This window comes from Epinephelus moara, chromosome 2 (assembly GCF_006386435.1).
Source record: "Epinephelus moara isolate mb chromosome 2, YSFRI_EMoa_1.0, whole genome shotgun sequence".
In the NCBI taxonomy this organism is placed as follows: domain Eukaryota; kingdom Metazoa; phylum Chordata; class Actinopteri; order Perciformes; family Serranidae; genus Epinephelus; species Epinephelus moara.
In genome coordinates, this window is record NC_065507.1 from 12,707,388 (window position 1) to 12,725,521 (window position 18,134).

General features: G+C 42.1%; 1 protein-coding gene across 2 annotated transcripts in view; it reads left to right on the forward strand.

Annotated features, from left to right (window-relative positions):
• Window positions 1-18,134, forward strand: part of golim4a (golgi integral membrane protein 4a) — a 32,707-nt gene that overhangs the window by 11,124 nt on the left and 3,449 nt on the right. The window contains exons 2-15 of one of the 2 annotated variants that reach the window (XM_050070478.1): window positions 2,899-2,973; window positions 5,336-5,385; window positions 5,705-5,758; window positions 7,291-7,441; window positions 7,890-7,972; window positions 8,205-8,288; window positions 11,171-11,392; window positions 11,496-11,768; window positions 12,327-12,613; window positions 13,377-13,453; window positions 15,372-15,439; window positions 15,885-16,094; window positions 16,336-16,404; window positions 16,610-16,699. In XM_050070478.1, the coding sequence (XP_049926435.1) occupies window positions 2,899-2,973; window positions 5,336-5,385; window positions 5,705-5,758; window positions 7,291-7,441; window positions 7,890-7,972; window positions 8,205-8,288; window positions 11,171-11,392; window positions 11,496-11,768; window positions 12,327-12,613; window positions 13,377-13,453; window positions 15,372-15,439; window positions 15,885-16,094; window positions 16,336-16,404; window positions 16,610-16,699 (1,793 nt within the window). The remainder of the gene's footprint in view (window positions 1-2,898; window positions 2,974-5,335; window positions 5,386-5,704; window positions 5,759-7,290; window positions 7,442-7,889; window positions 7,973-8,204; window positions 8,289-11,170; window positions 11,393-11,495; window positions 11,769-12,326; window positions 12,614-13,376; window positions 13,454-15,371; window positions 15,440-15,884; window positions 16,095-16,335; window positions 16,405-16,609; window positions 16,700-18,134) is intronic. The other variant, XM_050070487.1, reaches the window with a different exon arrangement.

The following is an 18,134-nucleotide window of genomic DNA, read 5'->3' on the forward strand; positions in this document are numbered from 1 at the left end:
CGTGGCTCATCACATAAAGGTGTATAACATCTCAAGGGTTTCACCGATCACCACGCAACTTTGTAGGCATATGACCACACATAATCTGAGGGGACCCCTCCATTATTGACCCGGTCAAACAAAATGGGGGCGCTAGAGAGCTAATTTCTTATCTAGGCCTAACCACCATATCGATTTTTATTAAACTTGGTAGAAATGTAGAACAGGACGCCTCAAGGTGACTGGAGAAATTTAACTCTAATTGGCAATTGGGTGGCGCTATAACAACAGAAAAATGCTTAACAATGGCTAAAATGCGACCGATCGCTGTGGCTCCCCCTGTGGCCCAATGTTTTGTTTTTTTCCAATTTTTGGTATGACTAAGTCATGGTATGGTATGCTGTAATCAATGGGTATGGACTAGTTTATTATTAATTGCTGATTGTCGAATGAGACCAGTGATGAAAGTGTGGATAAATAAATGAACAGAGAGTCTTTTGTATTCTGTAATAACTTTGCATTTACACTACATGCTGCTTCCAGACGACTAACTAGATCAAACAGACACTCTCATATTATCCCTACACTAAAATCCCTTCATTGGCTCCCTGTTGAATATAGGATCCAGTTCAAAATTCTCATTCTTACAGAGCGTAACACGGTCAGGCTCCCTCTTATCCTGCACCCGTATCCCTCAGTCCACTGTCTTTGATCAAATACGCTACATTTGTTGTCTGTCCCTCGCACTCGCCGTAAGAAGTGTGATGATCAAGCTTTTGCGGCCGTAGCACCTAAATTTTGGGATGCTCTGCCTGCTTCTTTACGATCTGCTGACTCTGTGGTTTCTTTTTAAAGCCATCTTAAGACACACCTCTTTAGACAGGCGTTTGAGTAACTTGTATGTACCAGAGCTGTATTTTTTTTTTTAATTCTTTGTATTGTTGTTGTGTAGTGTGAATTATTCTTTTTGCCTTGTGTGTGTACAAATAGTTTTGCTAGTTGTGCACTTTTAACTATGCTGCTCATGCAGTCATTTTGTCTTTTTGATTTCTTCTCGTTGTATATTACCCTTGTGAAGTACTTTGTGACCTATGTCTGCGAAAAGCGCTATTTAAATAATTTTACTGACTTTTTTACTTACTTACTTACTTATGCATATGCACAACAAAAGCGGGCTCACAGCAACAGAGTTGGTCTCAGGTGCCTGTGCAAGACCGAGCCATGGTGCCATGCTTTTGTGCATTACAATAGGATTTTAAAAAAAGTTTTCCACCAGATGCAGACATGTTGGACTGTGCAAACACAGTCTTCCTTTGCTTTCCTTCAAGCACCATTTATGAAGAGGTTGTCGCAATTTTGCACAAATGCAAAAGCCTATTAATATCAAAGTTTTTCATAGTGTTTAAAAGCTGTTTTTCTCCTTCCAATGAGAAATTTGGGCTTTTCTTTTGAGCAAGCATCTCTACACCAGCCTTGTAAACTATTGGTTAGTTGGGTTGTATACAACGTATTCATGAGGCTGCACAGAGCCAACCACATACAGTCAAGACACTGTGTGTTGCAAACGTCTGTAAAAACCCCAAGTGAGACACTTATTCCAAATGCGCTGCACACATGCCCAAAGAATGCTCCTAAAACCTGATCCCACATGTCTTAATCAGAAAATGGTAAATCTGGTAAAAGGCGTACTTCAGGATATCCAGACTGAATTTGCTTTTTACATGGCACTTATGAAATTCGGAATATTCAGTTATATTCGGAATAATAATGGAAAATTAGCATGCGCGTAAACAGTCATGGACAAAAACAATTGACATACATATACATATTCACTTTTTAAGGCATCACATTGCAGTGTATGAGCATGTTTGCAGTTTAAATGCTGTTTTATCAAAATATTTTTTCTTCCTGTATCTCCCCTACTCTTCCTCTTCCTCTTCCTTCCTCTTTTGTTTAATTTGGTGGTTGTTATTTGCTCCAACCTCCCTTCTGCCAGAACATGTACAGACGCACACACACAGGCACACTGAGCCTTGATGATCTGATTTTATAGATAGCTTAGGCTCGCCGGAGTTTTCTAGATCGCCAATCAGTGAGGCTTCATGTGAAAGAACACAAGCGAGGATGAATAGAGCAGCTGAATAAAACAGACCTGCAGGATGAAAACCCGCCATTAGCTGTTCATCTGTTGCATTGTTTGTGTGTGTAACTATCTGTTGTATCAGCTTCACAACACTGTATTACACTGTATTATCTCCAGTCTGTGCTCTGCTGCTACAATGACTCTAATTCCCCGCAGGGATTATTTCCATTTCACTGGATTGAATCTTGAATCTTGTGAAGGTGAAAAATGGCGGGAAAACAAAGAATGCGTGTGACAGCGTGTGTGAGTTTAGAGGACTGCTGGAGAGATTACAAGTGAGTGTAAGAGCTGAAGTGGGATCTCAGTCAACTCTCAGAAAGTCTCCTGTAATCACATATACTTCCTCGTGATTGTACTACTGCTGGTGTCAGACGCCACCCACCAGGCGCAGAAGCAGCCTGAACCAAACTCGTAGTATTTGTAAATACCTTTTGACCACCGGCCTCGTGAGGAATACCACAGCTGTCTGCGGATACAGGAGCTGTCATGTCTGGAGATCACAGTCTGGCTAAATAAACATCACACCTGGCTCTCATATTAACCATAACATGCACATCCTATTCCTCTCTAAAAATGAATGTGTAAGCATTTGTGTGTGTAAATGTTTTGTGCAGTGTACATGTTTGTGTTACACCTCTGTTTTTGTTTAGTTTGCCTTCCACCTGCTGCAAACAGAGTTCAAACTGCTGCTCACTAATCCTCTGTGTTATTTCTCTCCACCTCCCTCCCCTCGTCTATCCCCTCTGTCTCCCTCCACCTCTGCTTTATATGTTCAGTGGTGTACGAGCATCGCTCCCGGTTAGAGAAGTCTCTACAGAAGGAGAGGTTAGAGCACAAAAAGGCCAAAGAAGGTGAGAAAAATAAAATCTACACTTCAGATCTTTGTGAAATTACTATTGTAAGTCAACTTGGACAAAGGCATCTGCTGAATAGAAGTGCGAATGTGCGAATAAATTGTAATGCGATGTAATATAATGTAAGTATTTAACCAAGTTTTTACCTTAAAGGAATACTTCACCGACAAAATGATCATTTGCATATCAATTTCTCAGCCCGTGTTATATTTAATTTGTGAAGAAAACTTTGGGTTTTTTGTTAGGACTGTTATTCCATTCAAATATTTAATTTTATTTTTATTTTATTATTTTATGATTTTATTTTATTTTTATTTAATTATATGATTGTCCATGCAGTTAATCTCAAATTAATTTTCGTCTGTTCTAAATGTACCTTAAAGGGACATTTTCTATGTTTTTAATACTCTTATCAACGTCGTAGTGGACAAATATGCTTATGTATGTTTATTATTATTATTGCAACAATCCAAAATAATGGCAAATACTGTCCAGATTATTCTCCAGAATAACCTCAAATTTAATGTAAATATGCTGAAAGCATACCATGGCAAACTCAAGCCCAACAAGCAACAACAGACTGACATATTGACCTTAAAGTAACATTACTTAGTTAACTAACACAAAGTAAAAATGTACTAAACATCCAGTTTTTTAAAAAACAGCTGAGCGTACTCCGGTGGTAACTCACGTCACATCGACAGCAAATGCAAATAACTTTGGTCTTGTGGAGAGAAACATCTGGCAGAGCTTTGACGCTGAACGCGCCATTCAAAAGACGCCTTTCTTTATCCATTTCTGCTCACGGATGTTTGTTTCTGCTTGCCATCCACAGCGTTACTGCTGCATCGCCTCCTGATTTCCCAAACTACAGGGTGGGCTGAGGGTCATAATTACAGAACGTATATGTGCATACATCAAAAAAAAAATTAGTGAGGACGTAAAGGAATTTGTGTTTACTCCTTATTAATACGCTAACTTTGACAGCCCTAGTTTTTTACATACATCAACAATGAACAAAATACTATATTACAACATCTGTTAACAAACTCACACACAACTGCAGTAGAATCCAAGTCTCATATATCCAGTCATATCCTCAGTACTTCTCAAACACATGCATTAATTTGCTAAAACTTCATTGTTTAAAGCACTGAACTCTGCGTGTGTATTCCATTGAGCAGAGTTCAAAGGCGTCTGTGCGTGAGACTGTTCATGCAGTTTTTTAAATGTTACGTTTTTAAAGAAAATGCATGTGTTTGGGAAGTCCTGAGCATACTGGGTAAATGATACGTTATGCTGCGATGCTAAACCTGGCTCGTGAAACCGCATCGACTAAGGCTAGCTGTTACTCAGTGCCTCTCCCTACGTGTTGTATTAGACGTGAGAAATGTGCCTGGACCTCCTTGGGTGAGTGTGACGTCTCCTATCTGGAGGGGGGGTGTGGTTGATTCACCACTAGGCCACCGCACTCGCTCCTTGGACCAGCTTGCTCAGACCGGACGACTCCGCTGGACACCCCTCGGATACCATTCCGTCAGACCAATCGGCCGGCCAGCTAGCTCTTCTTTGTGGTTATTCAGAGTGCATTTGTATTAGATAATTTGTGGTGGGTTGTCAGTGTCAAACGCTTTCTCAGTCTCTTTTGTCTTCAGAGTGTCTTGCCTCCGCCGTCTCCCTCATGGCTTGCCAGTTCAGCTCAAAGGCCTCTCAAAAGCTCTCCCTCTAGGTGCGGCTAATAGCGGCTAATGAGTCATTACCACCAACCCACAATGTGACTTCACTGCTGACCCTGCCTCCTATCACTTACCTAAACCACACTCACATCTAAAAGACATTTAGTAATCTACCAATAAAGCTATCATAACATAACACTTGAGCTACACTGTACAAGTTGTGTGTGAGTTTGTTAACGGATGCTTTGAATTAGTTCTGTTGTTACTTGAAGTCATCAAGACTTTTCTCCTGCTTTGGGTTCTTTGCTCACTGCGAAGGCATGCGGGAAAAACAACATTCTCTTCACTAATTTAACGTAACTCGTGGTGAGTAATTGATACACAAACGATCATTTTGTGGGTGACGTATTCCTTTAAACATTTCCACATCACCATCTGCAGCAGCTGAGCGGTGCAGACCTATAACAGCATGTGTTTTATTTTCAAACAAGATAAAGATGTGTAAGAGGGCTTATGATTCAGGGAGATATGATTCATTTTTGTCGGTGGACTGAAGTTTGGGATTTATGGCGTTTACTTGGCATCAGACTGGAGCTCATGCTCAAAAGCAAGTTAGTGACCAAGTTCACACACACTTACTTTACTGTAAAAAAGATTGACCTGTGGTGTTTCTGTTTTTCTAGATTACTTGGTTTATAAACTTGACGCACAACAGTTACTCAACAAGGAGAAGGTATGTTTCCACACAGTAGCCACGGCTGCTGTGACTAAATATCATCATTTAAAACTGTCTTAGAACTTATAGTATAGTCTGTCTCGTATCACCTGACCATTGTTTTCAGTCAGCTTGTATTGCTTTGTTAAATCCTGCTGCTACAACTGCGGCCATCAGCCATTATTCATCTCTTCACTGTGATCCGTTGTGACAGATTAATGACAGAATGTGTGTGTTGTGACAGATCTTAGTGAGCCTACAGACACTAGTTTGATTTCTCTCAATAACCACAGAAGCATGAAAGTTCTTCATAACCTTTGTTTTTATGTTCAAACAGCAAGAGGCCAGCGGCAGGCTCAACACTCTCCAAGTGCAACATCAGATGCTGAAGGTATAAATCATGATAATCCCCTCACACACAAACACATTGTCACACTGTAGGTCTCTTTATTCTCTTCATTCACACACACACATAACCTCATGTTTAACTTTCTTTCTTCCTGTTGTCTTTGTTACACACACCGTCTCACCTTACCACACTACATCCTTCCTCTCTTTTATGTGTGTGTATGTGGGGAGGGGGTGTTGCAGTGTAAAATGTCAAAATAACTAGTTATCTAACATCTGTTTAAAAAAAAAAATCACTAAATGCCTTTTGCATTAATATCATGCAGATCAGGAAAACAGAATTAACACTCATATTTTGTTTGCACCTGGGTTGCTCAGAGCTTTGGATCCACTGCTAGCTGTCCCTGTACCCCAGACAACATGGGGAAGTACAAAATTAACCCAAAAAATTGCCATTAAAGCAAGATTTTGCAGCGTGACTGAAACTGGTACAAAGCAATGCATAAAGTTTTTCAAACTCAGCACAACAGAAACACAAGTTTGCTAAGATAACCTGCCAGCACACACCAGATATTTGTCAGTTCTTAGACCAGAAGCCAGGTCCAGCCCTCACCTCTTTTTCATTTTTTATCATTCTTGTTAGCCTGTACTTTGGGCCGTCACAACTTGATAACAAGCACCCCCAACTCAGGGCTGTCTGGTCTCAGGGGTCCCCTTTTTTGGGACATATCTCTGGCATAATGATGTAAATGCAAATATCAGGGCACTATGATGGCATATATAGTCATACAAGTATGAAATTTGGCATGGAGTACCCTGACACAAAGGGGAAAGTAGCAAAATAAGATCTTGGGGCTTGCTGCCATTTTATTTCAACACATCACACACAGCATCCCCCCTAAAAAAACAAAAATGACTGTCCGTTTGACAAGTAATTCTCATCAACAATGATTATTTTTCATCACTTTGTGTTTAATATCACTGCTTCACTTGTACACAGAAAACGTCCCAAGTTGATGAGCTTCAATTTGAGCCCAAGTTGACCTTTTCATCTCAAAGATTACACTTGCTTTGGCCTAAATTTGTCACTATGTCAAATCAGAGAAAACTGAATTTTCAGTCACTAGCCTTCCAGAGAGGCTACTTGCTAGCAGTGTGAATCTGGAAGTGTTGAGTCCCCAAAGTTTTATGTTGTACAGATTGGGTGCCCAGCATTTAGAAACTGTTCTACCCTCGTCTCCACAACGCCTCCACCCCCACTGCTGCAGTGCTAGGGTCCGCCGCGAACAGATATCCGAACAACATTCAGGTGTCTAAACAGAAAGCAGATGCACTGTGGTGTCTGAGCACGGTCACAAAATACCAACAATTATACAATTTGAATGAGGGAGAAGAGACTTATTCTCCGCAATGTTCCCGCTTCATGTTTTTTTTACTAACTACAATTTTAGTTATTGTAAAACTGCTCTTAAATTTCATTCCAAGTATTTAATCTAACCTGCCTCAAGCTGTAGAAACCTTCATATAGGCTTTACATATTGTCATATGATGACAGTAGTTTCCCCTCTGTGTCAGAATCAGCACGACGACCTGAAGAAGCAGTTTTACGATCTGCAGGAGCAGCACCAAGTCCAGGGTGACGACCACAACCGGCTGCTGGACGAGCACAAAGAGCACTACGAGAAACTGCAGCAAATGAAAGAGGTGGAAATCTCCCACCTCAAAGGTACACATGGTCACACACACAAATGTATTTTAACACTACTCAGTCACACACAAATACAGTGCAGCTCTCTGTTGTGGTGCTGTCATTTAACACTCTTACTTTGTCTCCACCTTCTGACATAATAAAATACTGCATGTCTGAAGTAGTGTGAGTGTTTTATGTGCAGGCTTTTAGATCGACACTAGAACAATGTTTTGTTGTACTGCACCATTCAGTATGTGCTTAAAATCATCCTCTGCCTCGAGCCTCATTACGTCAAATTAAATTTTTATAATGCTGTGGGACCAGAATTTGTGACATGAGTCATAAGGAAAAAAAGAAACATGAAAAACATAAGTGGTCCTAGTTGTTTTTCCAGATGTTTTGCAGTAGAGTATTGCTCTTATTTTATGTGTCCAGTGTTTAGCTGCATGCTCTCTGTTAATGTTTGTTGTTTGTGTGATGGCAGATAATGTATATAACCTGAGAGAGGAGAATAAACAGCTGAGGAAAGCCCACCATGACATTCACACACAGCTACAGGACGCACAGGTGAGACTAAACCTGCTCTGTTCAGTTTGTCTTTTCGCAGTCTGTCGACTTCCTTTTAGTATGAAGAGACAAATAATTTACCTCTTTGAAATGGAAGAAGGAAAGTTGTCAGTCATGAATGTGTGCCAGTAAAATTACGGGGAAAAAAAGAAAGATTTCTGGTAGTTAAATTTCAGCCTTACATAAAGATAAATGGTTCACTCATGTGTCTTGGTCGCACCTGTGTGTCCAGATTCGGCATCAGGACCTGAAGGCAGCCCACGACAACCTCGCACTGACACTGGAAGACCACAAGAGTGCGCTGGCTGCAGCTCAGGTAGGACTTCACTGTAGAGATGCAGCCTCATTGTTCACTCCAGTCACTGAACACAACAGCTGATTGATGCTAAATTGCTGCATCACAAGTATTTCAGTCACATAATTTTCTTCCCATCAAGTGTGCAAATGTTATTACCTGGAGTAATTGAAGGCGGCTCTAGGAGAGACTTTGACATATGGAAAGGCTGAAGAGATGCATTTTAATTCATCATGAGAAATGGGTTTGTGTGTTTAGCATGTTAGCAGTGAGGCTACAGAGAGTAAGGCGGTGTTAATGGAGTAAAACAGCCAGGTGATGGAGAGTCTGTGTTGCTGCTGTACAGTTTGTCAATAATATAAATAAGCTGATGAAAGACAAGGTCATACTTTCAATCTGGAGAGTAAGTCCTGCTCTGCATTCCTCTCAGACTTCCTTTAACCTTTCCTTTAACCTTCTCAAGAAAGCAGAAACAATGTTTACTGCGGCCGACTGTATGATCCCCAGTGGAGGAGAAATAAAGATGCCCGAGGTGTTGCTTGGTCGTTGGGTAATTAGATCAGATGTTTGCTGTTTCTCCCTGAAACCGACCTTTGAGATGCCTGAATGCTTTATTGAATATACAGTGCGTCACTGATTTGTTTGAAATGCTCTCCTCCTCTCCGTCTGCATTAATAGATACTCAGTCACTCAGCTCTCTCTGTGTGTCTGTCTGTATTTGCTAATTTATTTTAAAGCCTGTCCTGCTTTCAGGGCTTCTGGTTGGACGGACACACATGCACGCACACAAACACACACAGCTCTTTGCTTCCCTCCAGGGGGTTTAGTTTAGTCAGGGCTGTCAGAGCAGTACATCTAAAGCACGTTCCAGCCAATCAGCCAGAAAGATATAATGGAGAGAGTGGAGCGAGATAAAGAGAGAGGGAGGGAATTTGGCAAGAATTTTTAGAATTTAACCCTCAGGCTGAGTTTGACTGTGTGTGTGTGTGTGTGTGTGTGTGTGTGTGTGTGTGTGTGTGTGTGTGAGAGAGTGTGTGTGTGTAAAGATAGTGTCCTTTAATGGTACACTGGTCTAAACTGGATGGACGATTTGAGAAGTGTTCAAATGTTAAAATGAATGTGTTTTTCCATATGCAGGTGAGTTAGCGTCTGAGTAGGGCTGCCCCCCTAGTCAACCAATACTCATCATTTAGGGCCATTAGTCAACAAGTCACCCACATGTTTTCAATATTAATTTAATTATTAAATGATATATTTTGGGCGGGGCAACACAATGGTTTGAGTTGAAGGTGTGAGAAAGAATAGTATCAGTAACATTGTTAACACTGTGCTACATTACAGAGAAATACAAAACCGTACTAATGAACCTTCATTAATATAGGCCTATATTTTATCTACAAGTGCACGTCACACACTGAGCGAGCCGCCTGTTAATGACGTAAGTGGCTAATGGGCATGTAGCTACTTCCATGTTTCAGATGATACGTCATGTTTGTAGTCGACCAATGAAGATGAGTTTACATATCACCTTGGGTTCGTCCTTCACCTTCTCAAAATGATCCCACACTTTGGATTTCCTGCCCGACATGTTATTAACTAGCCTGTGGAATAACCGCAGGTACCAGCCCTGGAAATTAACGTGACCTTTCAAATTAAATTCCCACATGGTCCAGTCATATAGGTTTTGATTATTTTGAGAAGGTGCAGCTCCTATTAGAGTTTCAAGTTTTGTTTTTCCTGCGACTAAGTGACCAATGAAATCTTGCCGACTAATGACCTTTCTGGTTAACTAATGTTTAGTCGACTTAGTAGGGAGCAGCCCTTCATCTGAGCAATGGCTATATATAACTTTCTTGTGTGGTAGTTGTCCATGCTTCCCGAACATTAGAAGACATTTCATTTGACACTAGGGCTGTACCGAATACTTTGAAGCTTCAGAGTTCCATTCATAACCTTGACAGTAGAATTCTAACTCCACATTCAATTTTCCATGTTTGTTCACTCTGTTTAATCCTGGTATTTCTGTACAGTGTCAGGTAAAGATATGGCTACACTAACATTATTAGTATAATGCTATTTGCAGAATTAGATTATAGTGGTGGCTGTGTAGGATTGTGTCCGATTCGTGTGAGTCAAATATTTACGATAACATTAAGGTGTTCAAAGGCCCAAAAATCAAATTAATTGAGGGGCAAAATAGACATAATAATTTACAACAAGTTTTTATCTAATGAAATATTTTGCTTCTGTCCATATTTGTTCACGTTTAGTCTTCAAATACAACATTTTCACACCAGTCAAACAACTGTTTGCTCTTCTGCTTGCTGCACAGAAGGAAGGCATGTGACTGTATCAATGTGGTGGTCTGGCAGCAATCTAACAGCACCATAAATTACATTTTTATAACCACAATTACAAAATATTTATTTAGGCTTGCACACTATTATAGCAAATTTCATAAACTGTTAAAAAAGACTTAACTCACTCAATTTTTTAAGGGTGATTACATCATAAAATATGATGACAGACATTCAAACTGTAATTTGAAAACTCCCAATAGATGCTTAAACTGTAAGGGGGGAAAAACGACATTTGGTTCAGTCCTATTTGAAACATTCTCACATTTAATAGCTTACAGTATGTTTATAGGGCGTCAGGGCTGGGTAGGCCAGTGTGTTCAGACATCACTATTTGTTGGCTTCTTTTTGAAGTAGGAAACAAAGGTTTTGTAGAAAAGCATGTTTAAATGTTTCAGCTTGAGGCATCATAACTTAAATGTCATATCAGCACTGGTATGGAAAGATTTCAGTCGATATCCAGCCTATTCTGTCACAATCATCTCACAATTTTCCCAGGCTTTTCTCTCTAAGCTCTCCTGTGTGTGTGTGTGTTGGTCCCTTCAGGTGCAGGTGGATGAATACAAGCAGCTGAGGGAGTCTCTGAACAGGGCACCAAACATAAGACAGCCTGAACAAAACCATGCCCCCCAGCATCCGCAAGCAGCTGCCATAGCGCCCGAGTCCCATGTTCACGCAGCCCAACAGGCCGCAATCCTGGAACAGCCACACAAAGACGAGCCTGCCCATGAGGACCATCACCAGGATCACCAGGACACTGAGTCCAGGGTAAAGGGGGATTTTTCGAATCACATTACTATCAAGAGAAAAGGTACACTGTAAGTATAAAAACACACACATCCTATTATTTCTCTTGTTGCTTTGTCCTCAGTTGGACCATCAACAGGAGGAGATGCAAGCCCAGTCCCAGCTCAAGTCCCATCCCACCGTGTCCCAGCACACCTTGTCAGACAAAGAGGAGGACAGAGAGGGAGAGGCTGAGAGGAGGAGGGAGCTGGCGGAGGAGGAGATGGCTCAAGCGGGACAGCCTCAGAAGCTGGAGGAGGACCCGGACCAAACGCAGGATGAGCAGCAGGAGGAAGAGGAGGAGCAGGAGCAGCCAGACGAGAATGCCTTGGACCAACAGAGACACGAGCAACAACCGGTCAGAACTGGTTTAGACTAATTAGTTTTATCCAAAGGGCTTTGATTTTCTGTATCTCAGTTGAGTGTCATTAGTTTAGAGTGGGTCGATTTCTGGTTTTGTGGGTCTGATCCGATGTGCGAGCTTCAACCTTACACCGGCCCAAACCTAGTTTACAGTGACTTGTATATGGTATCGTTAAGTTTTTTTCAAAATAGCTTAACTGAGCAACATAACAAATTATGTAATCATAAATTAGTCACATGTCTTTGCCATGTCAGGGACACAGCTTCTGCTTAAATTAAGTGCGAATCATTTATCTTAACTCCCAGAGGAGCTGGAATAAATTACAACCTTCCCTCGCTGTTTACTTCTTTGATTAATGACAGCCTGCTCATTATGTGCTGTGCTCATTGTTTTATTTCATTTTCATCGATTAAACTCTCCCAACAGATGAATTAAACCATACGTCCACATTTATATCTCAAATTAGCACCAGGTCTGTGTGTTTAATTTGCTCTAATACTTTCCCGCTGCTCTACATATTTGTCCTCTTCCATCTGTTTGTCTTCTCCAAAGGGTCCCCATCCGGAGCTGCATCAGGACACCCAGCTGCAGCACGAGGCGCACGCCCAGGTGGAGCGTGTGAAGTCGGCCTACGAGCAGCAGCAGGAGCAGCAGCGCCTGGAGGCTCAGAGGGCCGAGGAGCGCAGGCAGATCCAGATGCGACAGGAGGCCCTGCAGGCCCAGAGAGACAAGGTGCTGAAGGAGAGGGAGCAGAGGCTGAAGCTGGAGCAGGAGCGAGAGCAGGAGCACCACAGGGAGGCCGACAGACGGGAGCAGCTGCTCAGAGAGGAGCACCAAAGGTCAGATTTTGAATCAGAGCTGGAATTAATTTAATTCGGGTGCAGGAGGGTTTTGCCCAAATCACAAAAATAAAATTAAATACTTTAACTCAGAGGTATCAAGCAAAGCAGATAATTTTAGTTTTATCCAGGTTTTAGGATACCTTAGGAAACCAGAGTACCCGGAGAAAACCCACGCTGACATGGAAGGAAACATGCAGACTCCACACTTCTTTATCTTTATCTACATCTACATCAGCCCAAAAGCCACATGGAAAGTCTGCAGCTCAGTCAACGATGGCTGTCGCCCATTTTCTTAATTATCTTTTTCAAAAGGAACACTTAATGAGACCAGCATCGCACTGATTAACCTGAGCAATAACAAAGTCTCCCTCCTGCAGACTAGATGCAGTAATTTTACTGCCATGTTTGCCACTCAGCAAACTAATTATTCTCTGAGCCTGGCAGTAACACAAACATCCATAATCCATAAAGAAACATTTGACGCTTTGATTAAGTTTGTGCAACGACAAAGGGGAAAATTCTATTTGTCTTAATATGCAGGTGTGTAAATGAAAGTGCAGACTAGGACAGTTCAAACAATATACAGTATCAATTGCTCAAAATAGGGCTGCTTACCAAAAACTGCTTTATGGCAAGCAGGACATTTTTAAACACACTCTAGTACACGTGCATATTTCTTGATATTAATAGCTCTGCAGTGAAGTGGCTCGTAACGCCTGTGCTCTTCTGACTGCGCTGTCATTGTCATTGCTGTCATTAGGAAGAGGGCCGAGTACGAGAACATGGACAATGATATCGTTCAAGGGGAAGAGGACCGCCACACTGACGATGAAGAAGGTGAGACAGGAAGATCGCTAGTAGGAAGTCCTTGGATCCAGTTCAACAGTCAGATACTTAAGAATGCTTATCATGACATCATATGAGGAATATAGTATCATTGAATGTTTGTCACTGTCTGATGGTGTTAGATGAGTTCACAGTAGCAGTTGGTTCATATCAGGGCTGCTTGGTTATGGCAGAAATCAGAATCATGATTGGTCAGTGTTGAAATCACAGTTATTTCACATGATTACCCGTTGACTGTGGAAACATCATGCATTTATTTAACTTTTAAAAAATGTTAAAAGTGGATTTTCTTGAACTATGAATATATTCAACTGCAGGTGGCTCATTGGCTGTAATTCTTACTGTGACAGTAAGACACTTAAATACAGAAATATTGTCATTAACAACAAAAATAAACAACACTAATGTCAGTAATATAATTCTCCATCATAATAATCTGCTGTTGATAATTCCTGAACTGCAGCTTGTGCTTGTTTATACACAGCATGCACAGCAGGCTAAAATGCACACTGAAGTGCTGCTCAGGCACTTTGACCCCATGCTAATTGGTATTCTGTCTGAGTGTGGTCAGATATCTGTAGCAATAAACAGTCAATAGCATTATTTATTACTTAAGCATGGTCGAATCTGCCGTGGGAGGCCGCCTGAACGCTGTGGGGGGAAGGGATGCCTTCCAGTCTTTTAGCCTTGGAAGCAAACAGTACTCTTTCATGTGGGCGGGGTTGTTGTCAATCACTGTATTTCCTCCTTTATCAGTCTGCTTCCTTGTTTTATCGTCCACAGACCGAGGCTGCACGCCGACATTTTCAGAGCAAAATAAAACAGGCTGCAGTGAGAGTCTCTCTCCATGGGATATTTAAACATAGCGGGTTTGTGCATCTAGCTCTTCTCAGGCAAGCTCAGGGGTTTAGTGTTGCTGTAGCCCACAGGTACAATGCTTCCCGACGCTTTGGGGTTTTTTTTCCTCCCCCTGAGGATTAGAATATATGCAATTCACATAATCCGGTAGAAATTTATATATATTAACACATGAAGATCCACTCATTACTAAAAGTCATATAAAAACTAAAGTGATGGTCAAAGTTGTCACAGTGAAATTCAAGGTGTGTTGATGGATTCACGTCATCAGCTCATGCATTGAATAAAACTACAAGTTAACGTTCCACCTAAAAAGTCGCCGGCAGTTGGCCCAGTGAATTAAGTAATTTTTTTCTACCGCTCCAGCTGCTGCAAGAGGCAGCAAAACATCCTTTCATTTTATAGTTACAGTAAGAAAACTCTGCACAGTATGAATAGTGTTTACTTGAGCCTCAAAACCAGCCACAACTCAGCCCTGAGCAGAGTGACCATCTTCTACTGACCAATCAACAGACTGCAGTGTTCACAGCTCCACCTTTTAGTACCAGATCTGTGTGCTAGGTACCCCAACAGAGGGGGACCAAAAATTGGGACGGTATGGAACGGTTCCATTGGTACCATCCACAACTTTTCACAGTGGAAACAGAAAAAAAGTGTCCTGAACTGAACTGAACTGCTCAGTGGAAACAGGGCTCTCATTACCCTAATCAACACATTTGGGTGATGCCCCTGTGAATAATGTTTGCAGCCATCCTGAGAGCTCCGCCTTGTGATGTAATGAGAGCTCAACAGCGGGTTATTTTTAGAAATGTCACCAGAGGGTCTGAAAAGTTGCTAAATCTAGCGAGAAGGTCGCCAATTTGGCCACACTGCTGTAAAGGAGAGGGCTGCACTGGATTTATAACAGAAGACAAAAAAGAGAGCGCTGCTGCGAAACGAAAAACAGAACAATAATCATTTAATCTTTATCTTGTTTTCATAATTGAAAATAAAATTCTGTCTATCGCCCAGCCCTGGTTCATATTCAGTGGATCTGTTTGTGTGTTAACAGACGGTGACATGTTACACGAGGAGGAGGAGAACCAAGAAGTGGATCACAGAGTGCCGTCACATCAGCAGGTGACTGTCTATCCATCCGGGTTGCTCCCTTCTGTCAACACATCATCTGTCTATCCCCTCAGCTCACTCAGTCACTTAACATTCACACCGGCGTATCGTGTGTCATACGTCCATTCAGCCATCCATCCGCAAATCGATACTTTCATCCTTCCTACCCACTGTCCTCCACTGCCATGTTCATCTCCCCTCCATCCATCTTCCACTTGTCAGTCAACCCAGTGATGTGTTAAAGCTCCTGAATTCCAACAAGGCAATTAATACAACATCAGAGTTTTATCTGCCAAACATATTCACTTATAAATCCTCCACACTGCAGTTTTATTGCGTGCATTTTATCATATCCTTTGCTCTTGTTCTAATATTAATGCACCATGTATCTTATGCAAATATGAGCCCACTATCGCCATTATTATTCCATCTCCTCCTCACTCTCTAAATGTTGCAGGGTGCTGCAGTCGGTGATCTGGACCCGGAGGATGACCCCAACAACCAGGGAGAGGACGAGTTTGAGGAGGCCGAGGACGAGCGGCCGCAGCACAGGGTCGCAGAAGAGGAGGGGGGGGTGGGGGAGGAGGAAGAGGGGCCAGCAGCGCCGGCCCAGCACAAAGACACTCACCCGGGCCCTGAACGACCTGCTGTGGAGGAGGGGCTGGTGGTGAGTAGGAGGCCGGAGGAGAAACAGGGCATAGGTCACATATACAGACACTATATTCAGCATCAACAGGTTACAGCAGGAGGAAGGAGATCAGAAGTTGGGATGAGAGAGTGATGCATTTACAGCCTCACACACAAACACTGCTCAGGGTGGCATGATGAAACTGTGAGAGTGTGAGAACTGGAGACTTCTGGGTGAAAGAGATGATTTTCACTGTGTTTTTTAACTTGTGTGTGTTCAGATGGCTGGAAACCCAGATCAACAGGAAGACACGCTGGATGATCAGTACCAGGAGGAGGCAGAGGACGAGGTGTGTGACTCTTATGCTCAGACGAATTCTGTACATATTGAGTAAAGTACAGTGACACAAAAGATATGATGGAGCAAAACGTGCATGTAGGAACGACCGATTCACTCTCGAAACGCATGTCATATGGAAGAGTTTAGTAGAATTTAGGTGTAAATATTGATCAGTCAGTGATTTTTTTTTTTGTCTCGTTGGTAATGTCTCAAAGGCTCAGGAGGACATAGCTGGTGGGCAGAAGAGAGAGGAGGAGGTGGAGGAGGAAGGAGAGGATCCATATAATGAGGAGACCATAGATCAGGTGGGTTTTTCTGAGGGAAACCAAAGTCAGACGATTTCTGGATTCTCCTCAAGGCATCAGAAATTGTAATATACCGTTAAGTAGCGCATTCTTCCCTCAACCCAAACTGGTAATAGTTTTTTCAAAGCTTGCTGAACATTAACCTGTAAGGTGCTGCATGTGTATCATGGGAAATGTATGGTGCACAACTGCTACAAGCAATAACAGCAGACAGTAAGCCTATCAAGCCCAGAACGAGCCTTAGCAACGACTAGCTGTTGCTCACTTAGCCTGTTAGCAGACTCACAGCGCAGGTTAGGACATCTTCATTAAAACAGTACTGAAACTGTCAGTATATACTCTGATAAAGAACCTCTTTATTCTGAACCTGCCTTTTACATAGGCATCTCTCCTTCTGTCTTTTAATATTAAACCTGACTTTCAGCTCATCCGTCATTTCTGTGCTATTCAGGAGATGGACCGTCCTATTGACGATATTTAAGCTGTTATTTGGGGTTCATGGGAATGGGGTGGATTGTGATTAGGTGTCTTGCTTTGTTCCTCGTCATATATAAGCTTTGTTAAGTTTGATACCTGTTGTGAATAAACACTCATTGGCATCACATCCAAGTGAGAGATGTAACACCTCCATGCGACAGCAAACAGGCTATGCCATGTGTCGCTTGTTTGAAAAACTGCTCTGGCTCTTTTTTTTGGCAAAGCTTTGAGCACCTCAAACCTATTTTTTGAGCAACAGCAAGCTTTTCCTTAGGCTCACTGAGGGCTCAGTAGGCTCCTTGAATGTTGCTGTTACTCGCTGTTTGTTAGGAATAGGTGTTTAAAGGCTGCATCTTAACGTACTTTCACAGTTTGAAAATTCAGCCATGATGGTTGCCGCTTAGGCAGTTACCAATAATAATTTTTATCCATTAGGGTTGGGTCGGTTCTCGATAATACCAATTCGGTTCGGTACTCCGTCTTGGACCGGGTTTTTTTTTTTTGGTATTTTTTTTAGACCGACTGGACCGCATACTCGGGCGGAACGTATGCAGAGCGGACGCCACGGAGGTTCGCCCGGTAAAAGTGGACATCCACATGCCCTGTGCGCGCAAAGCATGACCGCGCGGACTCCACTCCGCGCGCCAGTGTCACACAAAAGACTGTTCGGCATGTATTTTTCACATCGCAGGGATTTTCACGGACATTTTTACAGTCCGCTCCGCTTATAGTACGCCCGAGTCTGTGGGCGCCTCTACTGTAGCCTGGAGTTTGTTTAATAGTGATGGGGGGAGTCGATAATGGCGGACAATTTAGTCTCGACAAAATCAAAGAATGCGCCGCTATGGCAACACTTTGGCTTTGAGCCAGACAAAGGAGGCAACCCTTGTTTGCACTGATTGAGTAAGCTGCAAAATTTATTTGTAAGGAATAAAAGAAACAACTTGCTACTGTCACT